Source organism: Vulpes lagopus, chromosome 10, assembly GCF_018345385.1.
Source record: "Vulpes lagopus strain Blue_001 chromosome 10, ASM1834538v1, whole genome shotgun sequence".
In the NCBI taxonomy this organism is placed as follows: Eukaryota; Metazoa; Chordata; class Mammalia; order Carnivora; family Canidae; genus Vulpes; species Vulpes lagopus.
In genome coordinates this window covers 70573729-70596469 of record NC_054833.1, presented here as the reverse complement: position 1 = coordinate 70596469, position 22741 = coordinate 70573729, and the positions used below count along the sequence as shown (strand labels likewise).

At 41.4% G+C, this 22741-nt stretch overlaps 1 protein-coding gene across 2 annotated transcripts in view; it reads left to right on the top strand.

Annotated features, from left to right (window-relative positions):
• The window catches only part of PDE4B (phosphodiesterase 4B), a 432607-nt gene that overhangs the window by 327475 nt on the left and 82391 nt on the right, over positions 1-22741 (top strand). For both annotated transcript variants that reach the window (XM_041771485.1, XM_041771486.1), the window contains one exon: positions 1405-1457. In XM_041771485.1, coding sequence (XP_041627419.1) covers positions 1405-1457 — 53 coding nt within the window. The remainder of the gene's footprint in view (positions 1-1404; positions 1458-22741) is intronic.

The following is a 22741-nucleotide window of genomic DNA, read 5'->3' as shown; positions in this document are numbered from 1 at the left end:
ACCCTGTCCATCAGACCCTGCAGCTGTCAGGCATGTTACCTAGAAACTAGATACCCCTAATGGATCACAGATGGATTTGGTGCACTTACAAACCTAGGAACTGGTGACCATACCAGTAGGGAGACCCTTTCTTAAGATCCTTGCAGGCCATTCTCGGTCATTTAGAATCTGGCTTCCTTCCCAAACTTGGTTGTGGATCAGAATTCACAGATTTATGTTAAGGATACAGATTCCCAGGCCCCATCCAAGATACACTGAAATAGTCTCTCCAGGGATAGAGAAGGGAATCATACTTTTAATAGCTCTGCAAGTGAGTAGGACACTCATCCATGCTTGAGAACCACTGACTGGCCTAAAGTCCCACTTTCTTGTGCTTGTTGCTAAATCCTATTGCTCTTTAGTGGGGCAGAAAGTCCTCTATTCTAGTGTTTCTGAAAATGGGCTCCCCAGATCAGCAGTATCAGTACTACCAAGGCACTTCTAGACATGCAGAGTCTCAGGCTCACCCCAGGCCAGTTCAGTCAAACACCCTGGGGATTGACTAGTCTAGCAGTGAATCTTAGTAAAGCATTCTAGGTGATTCTGATGACGCTAAAATTTGAGGGCCACTGCTCTATACTATTTGGGGAAAGCTCTCCTGTCATGTGATGGGCAGAGAAGTTCCACAAAACATGAAAAGGTTAGTGAGACCAGCAAAATTGGGGGGTGGGAGCGAGTTTGGGGGATAGAGAAGAGAAAAAAGAAAAACAAAAAACAAAAGGAGGAGCCCAGTATTTGTGAAGCCTGGGTTTGTTTGCTTGTGTCATTAGACTCTTGACATCAGCAGGCTTGTTACAATGTAAAATAATGCCCAATTCCTCTGCAAAAAGACCACTCCAGAGGTTAAGGAAGCTGGAATGCTATTCCCGTGTGACTTTTGGCAACTGACTTCATCTCTCTGGGTCTCAGTTTCCGGAAGTGCAAAAGGGAGACCTGGACTGATTGGTCTCTAAGGGCTCTTCTGGCACAACATTCAAGCAGCGCTGCCAAAGGAATGGAGATCCACTCTGACATTTGGTGTTATTCCTGAGCAAGCGTATTGTCTGAGGACCTCCTGTAGCAGTGACACCTGAAACAGAGGGGCTGGTTAGGGACCTGGAGTAAACGACTTCCTTCCTGGAGAGCCAGAGCATCCAGGAGGCTGTGCATAGGGAAATTCCAGGCCATCTGGATATGAGAGGATTGCAGTCATCTACCAGTGTTATGGGAGACCGCCTTCTGGAGAGAGCATTATGTCATTTGATAGCTCATTATGACCTGGAAAACTCCTCAGTGATCATGGAGGTGGGGGGTGGAGAGGGGAGCAAGAGATGTGGAGGTGATGTTCATACACAGACTCGGGCCTTCTTTCCTCTGTTTCCACAGGAGATCCCCAGCTGCTACTAGTCAGCCACCTGTCTCCAGAGTCAACCTGCAAGGTAAGCTGCATCGTGAAGCCTAATCTCCCTGTTTCAAAGTAATAAATATGTCACTTGTGCAGAAACTTTTTTTCGGATGATAGCATTTGTTTGCATATCATGGCCCTCTGAAGTCTCTTGGTGACTTTTTTCAAAGGCATAGTGGAGCTTTACTTCATTCCATGTAAAACTGAATGAAATGCAGTATGAAACAGTTTTCCCATCATGTGCATTGCCTGGGCTTTCCCATCATGTGATGGATGGGTGGTAATGGGGCTCCCCAGAAGGGAGGCAGGAGCTCTATTGATACTGCAACTTCACCTAGGCTTGCAGGCCCCAGTGAATGCCAGAACAGCTAAGATCAAAGGCCCCGAGGGGCCCCCAGGTTGGCCTGAGCGCCCCACAGGGTATGTTAGTGGTTTTCCTCCTAGCGTCAACTAGAGGTCCCACTTGAATCTACATCCTTTCCAGGTGTGAAACCAAAGCCTTTTCCAGCTCACAAATCATTTCCCTTGGAGGTCATCCAACTTTGTTCCTCAGATGTATGTGTGTGGGGGGTAGGCGTGGGGGGATGGAGTTGTGTTTTTCTTGTGGGTTTTTTTTTTAAAAGAAACCTAATGTCTCATCTTACAGGGTTGTGCATATACTCTCCGTGCGGAGTTGAAAGTTATGGAGGGGCAGGGCTACCCTGAAGCAACACTCTGGAGATGTATTGAACATAAAACCTACTTGACATAAGATGCAACCAGTTATATGAGGTTTTTAAAAGTCCAAAATGGAGTCCCTCCACCCCCACAATCCACCCTCCCAACCATTCCCTGCTAGAGTGGTAGTGGACCTGAGCAAAACTGCAGGAGAAACAAGAAATAGAGCTCTGTTGAGATTGCCTCACACCAAACAGCACTGCCTTGAACACTTCTCTGTCCAGCTATGGTATTCCCACTGGTTTTATACTTAGCGATCTTCCTTCCTTGCATGTTGCATTCTCTCGCTGGTATCACAGCCATGAGGATGATGGAAATCACGCAAAAGCCCAACTTCTAAAACAAAGGAACAAAAATATAGGTTCCATTGGCTCGCTAGTTTCCGAAGTATTTATGGTACATGCTTTAAAAAAATACTTTTATTAGAAAAAGATTGAGAATAAGAATAAAGGTGAAAGGAAGAAATTAAATAAAAGTAAGTTTGCCTCGAGAAACCCATGATATGAAACAGAGAGAAGAAAATAGTACTCTGTCCAGGGGCTTCAAAGACCTGGTGTGCTGATGTACTATTTCCTTTAGAAGTTTGATAAAAGGAAACCTAAATAGAGTGTTTTAACATATAACTGGTGTTATGTAGTTGGAGACCAAAGGAGGTGGTTTTGAAACTCCTATCATTTCATCATTTTAGCTTAACAGTGAGACACCATTGCTCACATTTCTGTTAGCCAAATGCAATAAGAAGCTTTTGACATCAATTTGAATATTTAAACTGTTTTCTTTTTCTTGTAATAAATACTGACAAACATTAGGAGAATATGTGATATTTATGGCTCTATAAATTAGCTCATTAGCCAGAGATGTTGTTGAAAAGATCATTTTGTGATTATTGGCACAGTAACTACAGCTTGGCACCTAGGGATTCTTTTGCTAAATTCTTTTAAAACAATGAAGCAAAGAAATGACAATACCACTTAGGCAATTTGTTTTTGTCTGTCTTTGTGGCAAACTACAAAAATTCTGGCTTTTCATCGGGAAGAGAATGTAGCGATACCAATTATTACGTAATTATAGGTTTCAAAATCTCCTTAATGCTTAACCACAGCCAGAAAAGGAAGGAGGACACACACATCCTGTGTTTTGTTCTTATTATCAGCTTAAATAAGTCAGGCAGATTTTTCCTGGTATTTTAATATTTATCAGCATGTGACAAAGAGGTGTGTTTAAATAGAAACTCTAAAGGGGAATGAAAAATAAGTAGCTCAGAGCAAACAGAATTAAAAAGCTGGAGTGCTGCTTTAAAAGATGATTTTTCATGATAATAAGATCAGGTTTTCATTTATTATCACTAATGTGGAACTCATTGTTTCAATGAAATCTAAGATAAAAGATACAAGAAACCCATGATCACTTAAACAGATTTAGCAACAATCCAGTTTGTTAAGAAAGCCTAACTGACCTAGGTAACTGTTCTTAGATTAAAAAAAAAAAAAAAAAAGCAAGTGTAAGAGAGAGACAGAGACAAAGAGAGAAAGAAAAAAGTTAAATATTTTTAAAAGGAGTTTTTTTCATGTATCTAAATGAAGGGGATGCAATTCATTGTAAAAGCTAATTGTCAGAACCCATGGTTAAGCTGGTACATTTGCTCTTACAAATTGATCATTAACTGAAATAATTCATGGGGGAAATAGAAGCAAATTGCTTAGTCTTCAGTACCTTTATTCTCTCTAATGAATCAAGGTTTCTCTTCTCAGTTCTCAGATACAACATGAATTTTCCTCCTCTGTTAAGCTATCCCAATATTCTTTTAAAAAAAAATCAGTGTAATTGCTCCTTTTGTATGCTATGGCAACAATCCCATTCTAGGTTACATTGCAATTCATGGCTTATGTGCCTCCTGCATTGGAGCACCTTGGTGGCAGGAGCTGCACCTTATTCATCTCCTTATCATTCAAAATTCATTAGCTTAGCTATTCTCACATAGTAGGAAGACAGTAAATCTTGATTTGACCAGATCTGCATAATATTTGTGGAGTTTATCTTAAGAAAAACATTCATAATTTAAATTTCAACAATGAGTCAATATTTTTTATCTCTATGGATATGTAAAATATTCAACTGTGTTTTTTTTACTATGAAAAAAATCAGTTATTGCATTGAAATGAAAAGAGGTTTAAAACACATTATATAATAGCATATGTATGTATATATGTATTTGTGTGGTCATATGGGTTTTAGACAGAAAGAGTTAAATACAAAAAGTTGGCATTTTGCACTTTGAGTTGCAAAGCCAGAGGAAAGTAATTGAGAATTTAAAACGCAGAAAGTATAGCAGCGTGGAATTGATACACTCCTGGTTTCAGGAAAAAGATGCACTACATCCTTCTGGAAGTGTTGAAAATGCTAATACTGTGGAGTGTAGTGAACATCTCAATTTGTATCACATTTTGCCTTTGCACAAGCAGGAATTCCAGACCTTTTCCCTGTAGTGAGTTAGGATTGGAACAGAAAGGAGGAAAAACATAGAAGAAAAAACTCTCCAAAACAAGGCAGGCTTCTATCATCTGTATACATTCAACATGGAAATTGGAAGTAATTTTTAGGATTTCAGGCCTCAAACTATTTTCAACAGAAAAAATCAGATAGATGAGGAAAACCAGTGTGTGTGTGTGTGTGTGTGTGTGTGTGTGTGTAGGATAATTGTCTCACTTTTTCCATCCATCCTATCCTTTGCCTTTGCATGCATTTCAAAAGTGAGTACAGATATGTCATGGGAAGTAAGAATTTCATGAAAGAGTAAATCATCCAGCATTCACTGCCTTTACAAAATGACTCTTTGCTTTGCAAAAGAATTAGAGAAGGATTCCTCTTGATGGCCAGAACCTCTGATTCATATGATGTGACTTGATTTATAATGTATATTGTAAATACAACATTTCAGCAGTCAAATCCACCTGTAAGGTGGGATACTCTATATTAATCTTCCTGTTCTAAAATTTAACAATAAACATATTGAGCAAGAGCATCACCAATATAATAGATTGAATGACAGTGAGTCCCCAGGTCCATGAGTCATCAGTAATGACAGCAAACCAGGCCACAAAGATGACCAGAAAATTGCCTGAAGACTTCAGGCCAGACTGGTGCAGACCAAGAGTCTCTCCCAGCCTGGGTCTCCAAAGCCTTGGTTTATGGTGGTTTTCAACACCAGTCAATTAGACAGCTTTCAAGAAAAGCCTGTACATGGAGAAATAAGATGCGATAACATAGGACTTTCCTGTATGTCTGAAATAGGTTTGCCTAAGTGAGAAATAGACTTAATTAATTTTTTTTCAGTACTCATGGGAATCTCTTTCTTCTATTCTGTGTCCAGGCCATTCTGGGTGAGGAAATGACTCTTTACTGGTTGCTAAAACAGAAGAAGGGGCTTTCTGCTAAGAAGCCTACTTCTCAGTATGAGTTCTTCCCACATCTTTACTTTATTATGAATATCCCCCCGAAGATTCATGGGGGTGTGCCAGACGCAGGATCTGCTCAAGGAGTGGAGAAGGGGCTCAGAGAGTTATCTTGGATTCTAAGAAATTTCAGAAAGTCACGACATTGACTGAGTTCTCGTTCCTGGCCAGAGCTACCAGGTCCTAGGATGAGAAATGGACTGTGGGCACACAAGTAAAGGGCTCTCTGAGAACCACAGCAGTGGCCTGAGAGCTGGCCTGTGTCAGATGACTGGAAATGAAGCCTGGCATAAGCACGACATTTGCTTGGTTTCTACATTAAGCAAGAACTCTGAGGCAGGATTACAACACTTACGGACAAATACGAATAAAATCAATTGTGTTACCAAAGGCTGTGGCCATGTACAACAAAGGAGAGACCTGGGGAAATAACCAGAGAAAGAGGGTGGGGGCGGGGGAGGGAGAAGAAGGAGTGGGAGAAAAAACTAGAAATATCAGAGAATTTTTTCATTAGTGTTCTGATTGTCCTGTGGCCTGAATTATTGGAATAATTGCCTTAATGACTCACCTCGAGTGTTTAAGCAGCCTGCACACAAATGTTAGGGCAAATGCGCTAGAAAAGCCCCAGTAATTCTGGGAATAATTCCCCAAATGGTTGTTTTATAAGAACTGCTTTTGTCTAAAATAGCCCTCTTCTGAACATTTACCCCAGAGCATCAATATCAGGCTATTTATATTGATCTGCAATCATTTCATGTATGTCTAATATTAAGTGTGGGTAGTTGCAAAAACTTTGACAAGTCAACTGAAGTGTGAATAGTTAAAATGTTACCCTTGAGCAAACATTGCCAGAAATAAAGCCCTGCTCATTAATGGCTATTTCCCCAGTTCAAAATTAATTTCTAAATTTAGTGTGAACGCTTCTTCATATTCAGTGGCACCAGCGAAACCTGCCGCATCTAATCTCTCACTTGCTGCCTCAAAACTTGAGTCCATTCCGGGTTGACTCCACTTCATGTTTCTGTGCTGCCGAGAAACACCATCCACCCACCCCCCCCAGAAAGTTGGAATCATGCATGTTAGTAAGTATTTCAGTTATGCTATTGACGTCAATGGAGTCATTAAATAGATTGCTGGCCCTCCCAGAGGCAAATCACTGCCAGGGACCTAGATACAGACACGTTTTTTACAAAGACAACCATCAGCTTTTGCTATAGCAGTAAGCCAGAGAAAGGGAAAAGTTTATACTGTAGCAGACCTATCTCCAAACACAGTTTATTTTTTTCTTTTGCGTTTTAGTTCCGGCCTTTCTTTCTCTTTGGTTACAGTGGGCTCAGGCGATGCCCACATATTGTTGCCTCAGTGTTTTGTGTTCAAAAGCATCTCCTGTAATTGAGACCGTGAGGGGTGGCCCCCCACTTCTGAAAACGTGTCTCACCTTCAGCTCTCCACAGCCCATCTTGATGTTTATTTGGTGGCATAAATTGTCTGGGCAAACCGCTATTGTCTGCCAGCAAGGCTGTGTTTGATATAGGGTTCCCTGAGTAAACAGTGTTTTCTGAACACACACACATCCACACGCGCGCACAACTTTGTCCTCTGTGCCACTTCCGCATGGCTTGTAGCCACAGCCCTCCATCCACGAATCCACCTTAAAGCAGCCTGCACTGTGCTGGGGCACTGGGGGCTCTGAAGCAAGGGGTGGAGGAGGAGGAGGAGGAGGGGGAAAGGTTCACTTCTCTCAGCGGCCTCATCTGCAGAGCTGCCGCAGCAGGCAAGAGGCTGCCCACGTGCCCGGGGCCTCCAGAGCCGCAGCTGCTGCCTACCTCAAGTCTGGTCATGCAGCTCCCAGGTGTGTGAGAGAGAGCCCTTCAGGAAACATCTGTCTCCTTCTGGGTATTTTTGACAGCTCCATTTACCTGGACAGCCCCAGGAGTCAGAGCCAAAGATTCACCTCATACCTGGACTCCTCCACCTCAGGGTTAAGGAGCCATCCTGAGCAGACAGCTTGCTTCAGATCTGGTCACCTGAATCCACCACGTTGGTTTCAGCTCTCATCTCCCTTCCCAACCTGTGCTCTCCTACTCCCACACCTCCCCACTTGCTTATCAGTTAGAGTGTGTGTGTGTGTGTGTGTGTGTGTGTGTGTAGACACATATATTGATATCTATGTTTGGTTTTCTTTTTTAGTGTGTATATAAATGCCAGACATCTGACCACCATTGGTCATCCCTTTTGGTGCATCTAGAGACCTGGATCCATTCCGCCTCCACCATTGCTCCTTCTCCTATATTCCTAGCTTTCAGTAATGGCTTCACAGTCCATCCTTTATCTCTCTCTTTACCTCCAGCAGCCAATTCTCCCCCTTTTTTTTTTTTAACGATTTTATCTATTTATTTCAGACAGAAAGAGAAAGAGAGTGCATGGGGGCAGGGAGAGGCAGAGGGAAAAGCAGACCCCCTGCTGAGGAGGGACCCTGAAATCATGACCTGAGCTGAAGGCAGACGCTCAACGACCGAGCCACCCAGGAGCCCAACCAACAGCAAATTTTTATAGCCTTTCCTCGAATCATCCCCCCTTCTTTTCCCCTCCATCCCTTCTTTCTTAATTCAGTGCTTCATCCTCCCACACTTAAACCTTTATGGTGGACCTCCCCCTCAGTTTGTTGTCCTTAATCCTTCCCTGCTGCAATCCACCTTCCATTCAGGTACTAGAATTAATCTTCTAAACCCAATGATAGTTATTTCCTTAGTTGGCTCTCCTTTGCCTTCAACACAAGATCCCTTCTTCTTACCAATTCCTGCAGAATTTTGCTCCTAATTCCTTCTTTGTTCTCATCTTGCACTTTAACCCCCATGAACAACTGATGGCTGAGGTGCCCTGAACATACTGTCCCTCAAATATGTCAGGTTCTTCTTGCCTTTCGGCCTTTGTACATACAGTTCCCTCTGTCCGAGCTGCCTTTTTGCAAAAATATCACTCACGTATTCAGCTCGGCGATATTCTTACATTGTCAAGTGAATAAGTTCTTTTGACTCACTGAATCTTGGATTCTGGAGTCAGGATTCAACTAAATACATAATCTCAATCCAGAGCCTGATATATATAACACATGCTTAGTAAACACTAATTCTTTTACTCATTCCCATCTGAAAAGTACATTCCTTACCCTTCAACACTCAGCATATCTGCCATCTTCTGTAGGTGCTCCCTGCCACACATCCAAAATTATTCTCAATTATTATCTTAGTTATTATCTCAAACTATTCCTCATTCATTGAGAACAGCATTCTCAATTATTATCTTAGTTATTATCTCAAACTCAATAATTGGCTTGTCATATTATGCTGTATTTATTTAATTTTATTCCCTTTTCAACTAAGACTGTCCCAAGTTCAAGTGCTAATTTTTTTCAATATCCCCATTTTATAGAATATGACCTGGAATATAGTAGATGCTCAATAAATGTTTATGGAATGAAAAAATACAAATGAGTATATGCCCATACCTGAATCAGGAAGGATTAGAGAATTCATATTTGGCTTGTCTAAATATTTTCTAGCTCTGAGGCATGGATACAATGCTGACATTCCTGGCTAATCTTGACTACAGGTAACTTCTTTTCACTTGAAGTAAGCTCTTTATCATCCATTACTTCAGGGGGAAGTGGCAGTGCTAAGAGAAATACAATTTTAAAAAAAGACTATAACTAGCTTATTACTTCATACTGTGCTCTTAATGCCTAGCATAGTGCTGGCACAAAGTAGGTACTCATTTAGTATATTGAATTGAACTGGGCTGGGAATACCTGGGCCAAAACCTTAGTACTTCTCTAAGACTCAGTTGTTTTCTTTGTGTTTTGTTTTTGTTTTTGTTTTGTCTAGAAAGTAGGCATTTTAATATTCCATCTTGTAAGATTGCTGTGAAGGTTAAATGAGAAAAGCTATATGTGTAGTGCTTAAGAGTAAAGACTCTGGAGCCAGACTGCCCCTCTCAAATCCCAACTCCATTAGTTGACCTTGTGACAAATTACTTAACCTCTCCAAGTCGCAATTGCCTCACCTCCAAAATTGGGATGGAAACTTTACATATCTCATATATTGGTTGTAAGGATTCAATGTGTAAACATACAAAAAGCACTTAGAATTGCTTGTGACACTTAGAAAGTGTCACTATTAGTAGCATTTTATTAATCATGTTATGCAATGTGTTTCCCATAGCAGGTGGTCAGTGTGTGATAGAGGCCCAGGCCTGCTGGCATAAGCAGAGAACCAAAACAGAAAGCCTTGCTCAGTTCTTTCTAAATGGTTCTGATCTACTTCCCTTCTATAGTAATACAATCTAGAAGGCAAGCTTTCTCGAAGTTTAAGATTCGTTTTCCCTGAAACCATAAAAATCTGAAATAGATTTGGAGCTGAAGGTAGGACACCATACAAGGATTGCTCTTTCTCTGAAAAACAGATTGCAGAGAATGCTGGATTAGGACTCTGATAAAGGATCTTAGTTGACTGAGAGCTTTCTCTTGCATAAACCTAACCGGACTTCTCTTTTACAATAATTGCAGCACTACAACCCATTACAGCTGTATTTGAATACAATGTTAAATACAGAATTGTATTTAAATACAATGTTTAGGGCTTAGTGCACACCTGCATGGACACAGGTTTTTCAATTTGGGGAGCTCAGCAGAGATTAACAATTGGAGCTGGAGGGATCCCTGGGTGGCGCAGTGGTTTGGCACCTGCCTTTGGTCCAGGGCGTGATCCTGGAGACCCTGGATCGAATCATCAGGCTTCCGGTGCATGGAGCCTGCTTCTCTCTCTGCCTCTCTCTCTCTCTGTGACTATCATAAGTAAATAAAAAAAATTAAAAAAACAAAAACAAAAACAAAAGCAATGGGAGCTGGTGCAGAGCTTCCCTTTGGAGAAAAGATAAAACCTGCTAGCAGAGTCTAGCCCAGGGCATGGCTTTGACTCCTTTTGGAAAGACCCTTCTGCCTTCGATCTTCTGAGAATGTGAAGGCCTCCTCTTACACACCTACCCCTTTGTTTTCCCTTTATTGGGAGGGAAGGAGGAAAGAAGGTCAGGGTTGGCCTAGAGAAGAATGAACATGGATGTTGGGAAATGAATGAGGAAGGAAGGGGACCTTTTAAGTTCCCTGTTTTCTCCCTCCTGCATCCCCAAGACCACATGATCTTGGGGGCAGGGTGAATTCTGCTTGCTTGTTTCTGATCAACCCTTGGCCAGCACTTTATGGAGTTGACTTTAGAGCTATTCTCGGAAGCCAGGAGCATTTCAGGGAACAGTCTTTCACCAAGAGAAGAGAAACAAAGCAGGGACTGTCCCCTTGAAACAGAGAATAGGCAACAGAACTCACTGGATCTTTTTCTTAGTTTATTGTCTTACTCCCAGCCAGAGCTGATGACAAGTAGCAAACGTCACTCCTCAGAGTTTTGTACACTTTTCCTACCTCCTCTTTGGCTGTGTCCATGGCGTGAGCTGGGGCCATGACAATTACCCAGGCCATTTGATCCATGATCCAGCCCGTTCAGATAATGCAGTCTTTGCCACTCCATCCTCAGTAGTGCTTTGACTTCAAATTTCTAGGGTCTGATCTGGCTAGTACTGCCCACCTGGCAAACTATATAGTTTCTAAAGCCCACCTGCTTGCCTCTGATTGCAGGAGAGGAAAGGAGCTACCAGTTATTCAACTCCCGTTATGTGTCAGGCACGGGGCTTGGCCCTCTACATACATTATCTTACCTAATTCTCAAAACTGAACGGTTTTGTAGATGGTTGTCCTGATTTCACAGATTTAGAAAAAGAGGCCCAGGGAACACATGGGGTCTACTCAAGACCACACAGTTAGTGACAAAGTCAGAACCGAAACCCAGATCTGTATTTCTTGAAAACACATGTTCTTTCCTGTCGTCTAGACCATGCTGTCCTGGCCCCACCCCATTGTAAACCTCAGAAGTTATAACTGATGAAAAGGGGGGTGGTGAGAATTTTACAACAGGAGAGCAAACAAACTGAATCATCTACAGCTGTAATAGCTACTATATAATAATCTCCTCCAATTCTTTTGTTGCCTATCCAATTTAAGTCATAAAAAATGTGTAAATCTTAAAAGAAGTATCTCCTACATGGTAGTTATCCATTTATTAATTCATTCAATAATGTTTATTAGATGCTTACTATAGGGATCCCTGGGTGGCGCAGCGGTTTGGCGCCTGCCTTTGGCCCAGGGCGCGATCCTGGAGACCCGGGATCGAATCCCACATCAGGCTCCCGGTGCATGGAGCCTGCTTCTCCCTCCGCCTGTGTCTCTGCCTCTCTCTCTCTCTCTGTGACTATCATAAATAAATAAAAATTAAAAAAAAAATAACTATTAGATGCTTACTATAGATGAGACACTGTGTTAGACACTGGAGATACAATAGGGAAGAGAAAGCATTTACAGCCTCTCCTTGTCGACCTGATAGCCCTGGAAATATTAAGCAAATAAATACACGATTACACATTTGATCATTATAATGAAGAAAAGTACAGAATACTATAATATCGCCTCACCTGTAAAAATGGGAATAATAGTAATACTTACCATTAGGCTTGTTGTAATATTTAAGTAAACTATTATACGTAAAGCATTTAGAATACTGCCCACCATCTAGTATTATTTAGTGTTGAGTCTAATTATTATTATCATTAGTTATTATTGGGATTAATGCAGATTAGGAGACAGGGAAGGCCTTTGTGAATGACTCTGAATTTGAGACCTAAACACTGAGTAGGAGCTGGGTGGGTAGAGACAGTAAGTGACAACTTACAGGTGCTGCAGTCTAAGGTCTGGATCCATAGGGTGGCAATGAGAAAGGCCACTGAGCAGAGCATTTGTAGGCCACGTGTGAAACCTGTGAATTTTATTCTAAATTATGAGGGAAGCCATTAAGGAATTTTGAGAAGAAGATTGACATGCATGATCTGATTTGAATTTCAAATACAGCACGGCTCCCTGAGCCAAAAGTCTGGGCTGTTGGCACCTCCTCTGGGCTCCCCAGGACATGCACTTTCTCTGGCACAATACTGGGCACCTGCCCCTTCCATCCACCTTCATGGCTAAGCAGGTGAGCTCTGGATCCTGATTGGCTGAGTTTAGCTCCGGTTCTATTCCTATCTTTCTGTATGACTATAGGTGAGTAATTCCACTCTCTGGGCCTTCATTTCCTCATAAGTACAATCAGGATAACAATCAGATCTTCAGCAAAGAATCATCGTGAGAGCTAGATTAATGTATGTAAAGGGTTCAGCACAATGCCGCACACAGCAGTAAATAAATGTTAATGTTTTTAATGTATTATAATGGCCTGTTTTCTTGATTACTTATACCTCTAGACTGTGTGCTCAGTGCCTGGCACAGGGCAGATGCTCAAAAAAAATTGTTGGAAAACATCATTGAAAAGGACAGTGAAAGAGAGGTAGTGCAATGAATTGTAAGCAAAAGAAGAGAAAGATTGCTGACTTGCTCATGGAAAAAAATGGAATTTTTTTAAAAGATTTTATTTATTCATGGAGACACAGAGAGAGAGGCAGAGACACAGGCAGAGGGAGAAGCAGGCTCCATGCACAGAGCCTGATGTGGGACTTGATCCTGGGACTCCAGGATCTCGCCCTGGGCCGAAGGCAGGCGCTATACTGCTGAGCCACCCAAAGATCCCAAAAAATGGACTTTCTTGAGTAGATTTCTAGTAGTAGATTCTGATAAGGCGAAATTAGCTTATGGGGAAGGTGAAACTGAATGACTTTGCAATTGCCCAGCTGCTCCAGCTTTGGGGAACTTGAAACAATGTCCATGAGACAAAAATATGCTTCAGGATCTCTGCTGCCAATCTGGATTGCCATCTGCACAAAAAGAAAAGTGGGCTCCTAAAAGAGCTGCTGCATTCCCTCAAACTACAGGACTAGCTGTCTGGAAGGCACAGGTGAAACCTCCGGAGTTCTCCATTTGCTGGCTTTGGAGGACAGTCCCACTGGCCCAGAGTGTAACCCTGTGGCCAGTGGACTTCCTTTTCACCCCTACATTGCTGACAGAGGCTCAGTTCTACGAAGCAAACCCATACCTTAAATGTGATGCATAGGCTTTGGGAGAGGCTTTTCATGGCTTTGCACAGCTGGGAAGTCTGAGGCATTCAGTGGCAACAGCTGCTCTACGTCTCGGTGCAGAGTACCTGTCCCGACAGGGAATCCTTCAAATCTCTCTTGTGCCAGCCCTATGCCATGTGTGGGCATGTGCATGCATGCTGGTTTGTTATGTTTGTTTTTTTTTTTTAATCCTAGGGGAAAGTAGGGGTTCTTTAAATGCCTTTTTAGTCAATACAATGGGCCTCTGTCCTCACTGACCTGGTTTTCTATTATTTCTTCCTCTTGCATTGCAAATTTCACCAGTCTGTCTCTCTTCACCTGCAGATCATGTCTAGGCTTCCCTCTGGTTTGCTGTTTTCTTCATGCCCCTCATACCTCCAAACCACCTTCTCTATAGGCCTCTTAATCAGACTCAAACATACCTATGGAAAGCCTCCTACAATTAGTCTTGTTTATTGTAATAATTGTCTACTCTTTTTTAAAAATATATATTATTTATCTATTCATGAGAGACAGAGAGAAAGAGAGTAAGAGCGAGCAAGAGAGAGGCAGAGACACAGGCAGAGGGAGAAGCAGGCTCCATGCAGGGAGCCTGACGTGGGACTCGATGCCAGGTCTCCAGGATCAGGCCCTGGGCTGAAGGTGGTGCTAAACTGCTGAGCCACCCAGGCTGCCCTGTCTACTCTTCATATATTGTATTGGGGTATCCATGTCCTGCATTGGTTTTTAAAAACATAATTTTTCTTTATGCCATTGGCATATGTTCCTTCATCTGTTTGAGTTTTTGTGTGTTCTGTAGGCTAAAAATTTTTATTGTGGCCTCCTACCAAGTAAAGGGGAAGGGAAGTGCTAAGTTGAATAAGACTCAGAATCTGATCTTGAGTTTGCACCATCTGGGAATAAAAGTGTAGAGAAAAAAAAACTACCGGAAGATATAGATCATATCAGTCAGGATACTCCAAAGAAGCAGAAGCAGTGTGAGAATATATATACACATATTTATGATTTATTTTAAAGATTTGGCTTGTGTTATTGTAGGGGCTAGCAAGTTTAAATTTCTGGAAACTCAGGCAGGAGTTAATGCTGTGTTCTTGAGGCAGAATCTGTTCCTTTCCAAGAAACCTGTTTTTGCTCTTAGGACTTCAACTGATGGGGTAAGGCCCACCAATATTGAAGGTAATCTCTTTTACTTAAGATCCACTGACTGTAGATGTTAATCACATCTACAAAATATCTTCACAACACCTAGATCTATACTGGTTAAATATCCAGGTACTATTGCCTAGACAAGTTGACACATAAATCATCAAAAGGACCAACCAATAAATAAACAAGCCTGCCCTGGATTTCAGACCAGAATTATGCCCAGTTCTACACACACACACAAAATATAAGATCCAGGAGAATAAAAAATCTTTATATTCCTTCTGACTAATTGAGACTTTACTTCAAAACATGGTAAATAACCATTCCTCCCAGCTCACAGAATTGTTTTGAAAACAGTATGATGGTTTGAAAGACCACAAGGGAAATGTGTTTGTATTTTTAACACCCTGACAGTCCCCGGCAGTGGTGACACACCTACTAAATGTTGGTGACACCACAGATGCCCCACATTCTCACCATTCTCTCTGCTGAGCAGCAGTGAGAGAAAAGAGAATCTTGGGCTTCGGCTCTACAAGAATGCCAGTCATTCTGTGCCCTGTGTCTGGAGACTATAAACTATTACTGTAAACTCAGTTGGGAGAAATATTTCAAAAACAGGTTAATTTGGCCAGAAATATGTTGGAGTGGGGTGAGCATCCTCTTTATGTATAGTATTTGTTTCCACAGAAGGGGGTCTGGAACATTCATCTCCTCTTGAGGAAATTTGATGTCAGCCCCATTCACTAGGTTATCCATGAGACCCTTTCTTTCTCAGACATGGACTGTAACACCTCCTCATGTCCATGCTTTCTCTGCATCTTGTGTTCCTGCCACTGAGAACATACACATCAGAGATGAGGCCTCCAGCCCCTTTGCCGAGCACATAGCCTTGTGTTGGCCACAGCTCCCAGCCTCTGCTCTCACCACTGCAGTTCTGCATCTCAGGGGGATTCCCTGGGTACTCTAACTGTGAGCCAGGTGGTTCCCATAACCACCTCTGTCCAGAACATCTCAGACTTGTGATCATTTACCTTTAGATAAGGAATTGCTCTCAGCAAGTAACTAAACTGAATCAACTATGGATACTTTCTAGCATCCAAGGAATTGACATCTCAGCTGGCTCTTTTCCCCCAAATCTTGCTTTTTCTCCTGGTCTGGAGTCACAGGTATACTCAAGTTGTAGAAACACTTCTCTTTGTGTCCTCTTTTTCTGCAGCGATAGAATATGCTCCTTCAATTTCATTTTCTGATTTTGTTGGTGGGATTACTTATTACCCTCTACTCCTTGGGTTTCTATGGAGGAGAGTCACTCTGATTTTTAGCAAGGAACAGCATTGGGGAAACATTCCCTTTTCACCATTCTGTGTTGCCAGAGCAAAGACCAAAGGCAGGTTATACTGGGTAGAATTTATAGCAGAGACAAGTTTTGCCTCAGTGAACCATTTAGCCCAGTAAAGATTTGGCAGAAAATGGAATGTGTTTCCTGGGAGGTGGTTCATTCTGTGCGGCTTGCCAGAAGAGCATGTCTAGATAGATGTAGAAAGTTTAACATGAGATTCTCTTATTCAGAAGAAGGGCAGACTCAGCCAATTCTGAGATTTTCCCCGCATTATGAGCATATATAATTGAACAGTGGTTTGACAAATCACTTTTAATGCTATACTATACCCAAAGTGTTTTCTTTGTTTTCAAAGAATTCACTCTGAAACGTTTGTTTCAACTACAAAACAGGAGGAAGAAGGGTTAACGTAATATTAAATCCCTGCTAAATATAAGATTTGCTGTTAGGAACTACAATCTTTTCCTCATCCATAACCCTTTATGAAGTCATTATTATCTCACTTTTCTAAACTACTGAAACCATGCCCTGGCGAAGGTAGCTATTAATATAAAAACACTCAGCTAGTAAGTGAAAGAGCTAAGATTTGAACTCTGGCTTGTTCGGCTCCAAAGATGCTTGGCACTAGTCCTCTGTGCTATCAGGTACATAAAGTCTTGTAGGTGATGCCCACACAGGTACCTGTTTTCAAGGGATACAAGCCCTTAAGATGATGCTTACACCTGCTGCTCCAGTCATACTCAGCGTTCTCCAAACAATGCCCTCCTTTTCCTGTGCTACGTTTAATCTACTCTTTTCTCCAGATTCTAGAACTATAGAGAATTTAAAAGAAAATGTGCTTCAAGCACTTCAAGGAAAGAACTGAGCCAACAGGAAGGTGATAGTGTCTTTCTCTCTTCCAGGAATAAGTCCCCTTCACTGAAAAGTATTTTTGGTATTGAGTAGGACATCCCCACAAGGAAACAAGGCAAGGGAGAATTTTTAGGACATAGGAGAGCAGTGGGAGACTTATCTCCAGAGCATTACTCACTGCTTAAAAGATATCCCCAGCTCTGGCATCACAAGGAGAGAGTTAGATTTCAGATCTATAGTGAAACCGGGGTGTGCCTCTCTTGAACACAAGGAGGCAGCTGTCCAATTCCAGACTGGCTCTGGAAAGTCCCATTTTGAATAATTTGCTTCTGATGGCGTTTTGTTCAACGTCTTTACCTCAAATGAAACTCTGTGACTTAAACGAAAGAGCACTGAGCTGGAACTCAGGAAACTGAATTTTAGTACCAGTACCGACCAGGTGTGTGACCTGAGGTAAATCATTTAACCTCAGACTTAGTCATCTTTATTTTGAATTAGTTTGAGTCTTTGAGTCTAGAGTCCAATCATACAGAGTCTTTGGATTTCCAAAATGGCTTTTGGCCCAGAAATGGTAGTGTGTGGGTGTTGGGGTAGATAATTTTTTGTCAGAGAAAAAATAGCCCCTGAGCTAGTTATTGGTGAATCTGGAGTTCAAACTCAGGTCTCTGGTCTGGCTCCCAAACCTGGGCTTCTTCCACCCCTTCCTACCCTGATATTAGGCCATATTATTGTTGGATAACACAGTGTATCTTTATTCTTTTCCTAATCCCTGTCAGCCTTGCAGTTGGCACAGTTTAACAGCAAATGGTCATTGAGTGGTTATGAGTGCTGGGGAAACAGGAAGAGAGGGCACAAGGCCCCTCACCTAAGCTTAGAAGTATTCTTATGGGAAGTTTCTGGAGCCAGATTTCTTGGGTCCCAGTTCTACTACTTATTACACTAATTACTTCTGAAACTGGTGAACTTCAGATTCTTCATCCTCATTTTCTCATCTATAATAGTTTCCTCTTAGAGTTATTATGAAAATTAAATGAGTTATTTCATATAAAACACTTGAAATAGAGCCAGTCATAGAGTAATGACTGAAGGAATACATAGTTGTTGTTATTGTTACCACTATATGTTTGTTAGCTCCCTCATGCCAGGAATCTTAGAAGGTTGCAACAGGGTCTTGTTCATTGGCACTTAATAAATCTTTTTGGATCTAATTATTCCACAACTCTTTACAATGCATGTACTATGTGGAAGGCCTCTGCTGGATCCTTGTTAGAATCTGACAACTTAGGAAAAGTCACCGTGTTTTAGAGCTTATATAATTTGCAGAATTTTTCTCTTTAACTATTAATCTTTCTTGTGGCTTTTGTTTAGAAAGAGTTAAAGGAAGGAACTGGGAAGAAAATAGTCTACGTATATGCTTATTGACTTATTCAGATGAGCCATTTGGAGGAAGTGGAATTAACAGTAGGTCAAAGGGAAGATTAGAATCTTTTTTAAAGGAGAACCCTCTTTTAGAACTCAAATGTCAGGCAAGAGAGTACTACCAATTTTTAATGGATTATCTGTGTCAGACAGAAAGAGCAGCTCATTCTCTCATTCACTAACCCTCTCATTCATTCAGCATTGAGTGAGTACTCACCAATACATGAATCGAGCATTGTGGTGGGGAATGGGTATACAGAAATGAATAAGACAGTTTCTTCTCTGGAGGCGCTCAATCTTTTGGGGCTGGCAAACACAAATGGATATACAATCCAGTGTGATAAGAAGTTGCCCAAAACACAGTAAAGTGCTCTTGATACACAGAGGAAGCCAAGAGGTGAGGAACAAGGTTCTACTCCAGGTAATCTGTAACAAATAACACTGTGTTGCTATACCTGGACATTTTACAAATTATTTTTATTGAATTTTTAAAAATTAGTACCTCTCATAGCTAGGTCATTCATTACACAGCTGAGGGTTTGTTTGTTTGTTTTCTTTTTTTCCAGTCATTTCAGCTCAAGTCAGTGTGTTCATTGACTACCTATTATAACTAAGTGCATTAAGAAAATACAGATTAATTTCAAACAGGTCACTAGGCTGAGGAAGTAGGAATGTATAGGAGGTATGACTTGAACTCTGCGTTGAAGGATGGGTAAGAGTTCATAAGGGAAAAGTGAGAAATACTATTCAAGAACCCAGATCATGTGCCATCAAAGGTATAGTGGGCCAAAGAGTGTGGGCTTAGTTTTTGGAATGAAAGTCATCTTGGCAGATTCCTGAAGGGAGGATAGAGTGGAGGTGTGTGGAGGGAAATTAGGCAGGAAAGATCGGTGGGAAAATAATAGGAGGCTTTGTATACCTAGAACACAAATCAAGATTTTATTTCATGTGCATTGAGGAGCCAGGAGTATTTGTTACACAGGGGACTATGCTCCTCAGGATACTTTGTGTGGTTATTGGCTATGATGGCAGGAAATGATGCCAGGTTTAGAGTCAGAAAACATAAGAGAAGAATTCTAGTTCACCCATCGATTAGCTGTGTGTGGTCTTTTTTTTTTTTTTTAAGATTTTATTTATTTATTCATGAGAGACACAAAGAGGCAGAGGCAGAGACAGGGGCAGAGGGAGAAGCAGGCTCCATGAAGGGAGCCTGATGTAGGACTTGATCCAGGACCCCAGGATCATGCCCTGAGCTGAAGGCAGGCGTTCAACCACTGAGCCACCCAGGCATCCCACTGTGCGTGGTCTTGAGTGAGTTGGTAACCCTTTCTGAGCTTTATTTTAGCCTCCTCGTCTACACAGTAAACAAGTAGAAACTTCTCCAAAGAATAGCAGCAACAACCACAACAGCAATTTTCATGGATCATTATTCCCAGGGGCTTTGAGTGAGGCCTTCTATGTAATATCTAAGCCTCAGACAACTCTGTGACTTAAGATGCTAAACATAGTGTACCATATGGCCCATCACTTCCACTCTTAGGTGTCTACACAAGTAAACTGAAGACATATATCTACACAAAGTCTTGAATGCAAGTCTTCTTAGAAACATTATTTATAGTAACCAAGAAGTGGAAATTACCTAACTGCCCATCGCCTGAATGGATAGACAAAAGATGCTCTATCCATACAATGAAAAACTATTTAGCAGTGAAAAGGAACAAACTAAGAAGACATGCTACATACGATAGGGATGTACTTCAAACTATCCTTCTCAGTGAAAGAAGCCAGACATGAGATACCATATATAATATGATACCATTAATTGTATTTTATTTACATGAAATACCCAGGAAAAGCAAAGATATGAAGACAGGGAAAGTGGGGTAGGGGCAGAAGACAGGATTAATAGTAAAGGGACATGAGGGGTGATAAAAATATTTTTAAGCTAATTCATGGTGATGGTTGCACAACTTAGTAAATCTATGAAAAATTATTGAATTTTTACACTTGAAAAGGTGAAATATATTTATGCAAAATATGCCTAAATAAAGTTATTTTAAAAACAAAAACACTATGAAGTAGGCTCTGTTCTTATTACCCTTTACAGATAAAGATACTGACTTTCCAAAGCCTCCATTAAAAAGTAGCAGTGGAGGTGGCTCAGTTGGTTAAGAGTCTAACTCTTGATTTCAGCTCAGGTCAGGATATCAGGGTTGTGAGATCAAGCCCCATGTCAGGCTCCACACTGGGTGTGGATTGGGATTCTCTCTCTCTCCCTCTCCATCTGCCTCTTCACCCCCATGCATACTCTTTCTCTCAAAAAAAAAAAAAAAAGAGTGATGTATATGTTAACTAACCTTATTATGGTAATCATTTTACAATAATACCTGTATCAAATCATCACGTCATTTACCTTAAACTTACACTATGTTATATGTCAATTATATCTCAATAAAGCTGGGTGGGGAAGTAGTAGAGCTAGGATTAAAAACTCTTTCTGCTTCATTTTGAGCCCATGCCCTTGGCTACTATCTATACTGTGCCCCATTGTGACAAATAAATTAAGCAAAGGATACATATTTGATCACAGTATGCAAAGAGCAGGTGGGTGTGATTGAGTCTCAGAAAATCTTAGCTGATGCTGATTTTGGCAGCTGCTGGCCAGAGGGTTTGAAAGTCTGAGTAAATGCTATACAGCAGTCCAGGCAGGAGGCACCAGGATCGTGCCCAGGCGGGTACCATCAGGAAGAAAGAACAGAAGATGTAGAAAAGGAAGCCAAGCAAGGGTTATGCTCTTACTCTTCACATATTTTAACTTCTCTAAACGGTGTGGGATGCTTGGCTCTATTATGAGAAAAGACAAAGAACAGAAGTCTTTCTTTCCTTCAGCAAACAGCTGACACATGTTCCCATCATAAATTTTGTAATTCAGGATGTAAAACCAAATCCAACAACCCAACCCAGCAAGAAGGTTAAATAAATAAGTGTTAAATAAATAAATGTAGGGTTTTCTCCTCTTTTGGCCATGAGTCTCCACAGAAGACACCATGTGCTTTTGTGAATTGAAGTCTGCTCCTCAGTTTATTCTCTGTATCAGTTTGGGACAACACCCCACTCAGGGTTATGAACTGAAACTTTGAGGATTTGAGATTTTTGTGTGTGTGTTTTCTTTTCCATTTTCCCACCATGAGCACCATCGTTAATGGTAGTTTGGAATCATAGGTGAGACATTGCTCTTAACATCTCATCTTTTATTCTGAAATGCTGGTAAATCTCAAAAGACAGAAACGTAGACTACAGCCTTGGCATATGCAGGACTAGGTGACTTAATGGGGTTTTTCCTGAGTTACATTCTATGACTGATACTTTGTAACACAGATGTGCCTGCCACATGGTGAAACTTTATTATTAATAAATCCACTTTCCTCCAAAACAAACAAGACAGTGTGGCAAATAGCAGTGTTTGCTCTGTATACATCTGGGTTGGGTTTTCATCATTTCCTAGGACCAAGGCCCTGGTGCTTCCCATTGCACCAGTGAAAAAAAAATGTGGGAATCCAGTTTGCCTATTTTGGCAACATAAACACAGGACAATTTGTGGTCATAAAGGCAGGACTCCCCGTTCCAGAGGGCTTGGTGGCAGCGGATGGGGCTGTGAGGTTCCTTAGGGAAGACAATATTGAATCTGGAAGTGCAAATGACCTAGGCCATGTGGTAAGGTGAAAATTCAGAACACCTCCTGGTTTTATGGCATTCACTCTTTGAGTCACAGTCCCCAGAGAGCCAGGAAAAGCTAGTGTATGTCTGCCATGGTAAGTAAGTGTTCAAGTCTGAAGAAATCTTACACGTAGCAAAACTAAGACTACCAGCTTTGTTCACAGTTTTAAGAACTCAACCAGTCACAATTCGAGATCTCTTTATTGGACCCTATGTGTGTAGCACACCGTCCCAAACACTATGAGCAATGTTAAGTTAGAGTCCCAGTCCTCAAGGAGATTGCAGTGAGCAGTTGAAGAATGATATTTAAATGTGAAACATTTCACCATTTAAGTAACAATAAGTGATGAGTGGTGCCTTCCTCCTCAGGGAAGCCTTTTGGAGATGTCCCAACTCCACCACCTGTTCCTTGAGGGATCATCTTGAAACCCAAACAATTTGATTGAATTTTATGAGAATAGAATCCTGGAAAGGTCACACGTCCTGGATTTAACAGTTAAAAAGCCCTTAAATCTAAATCCCACACTGTTCCAC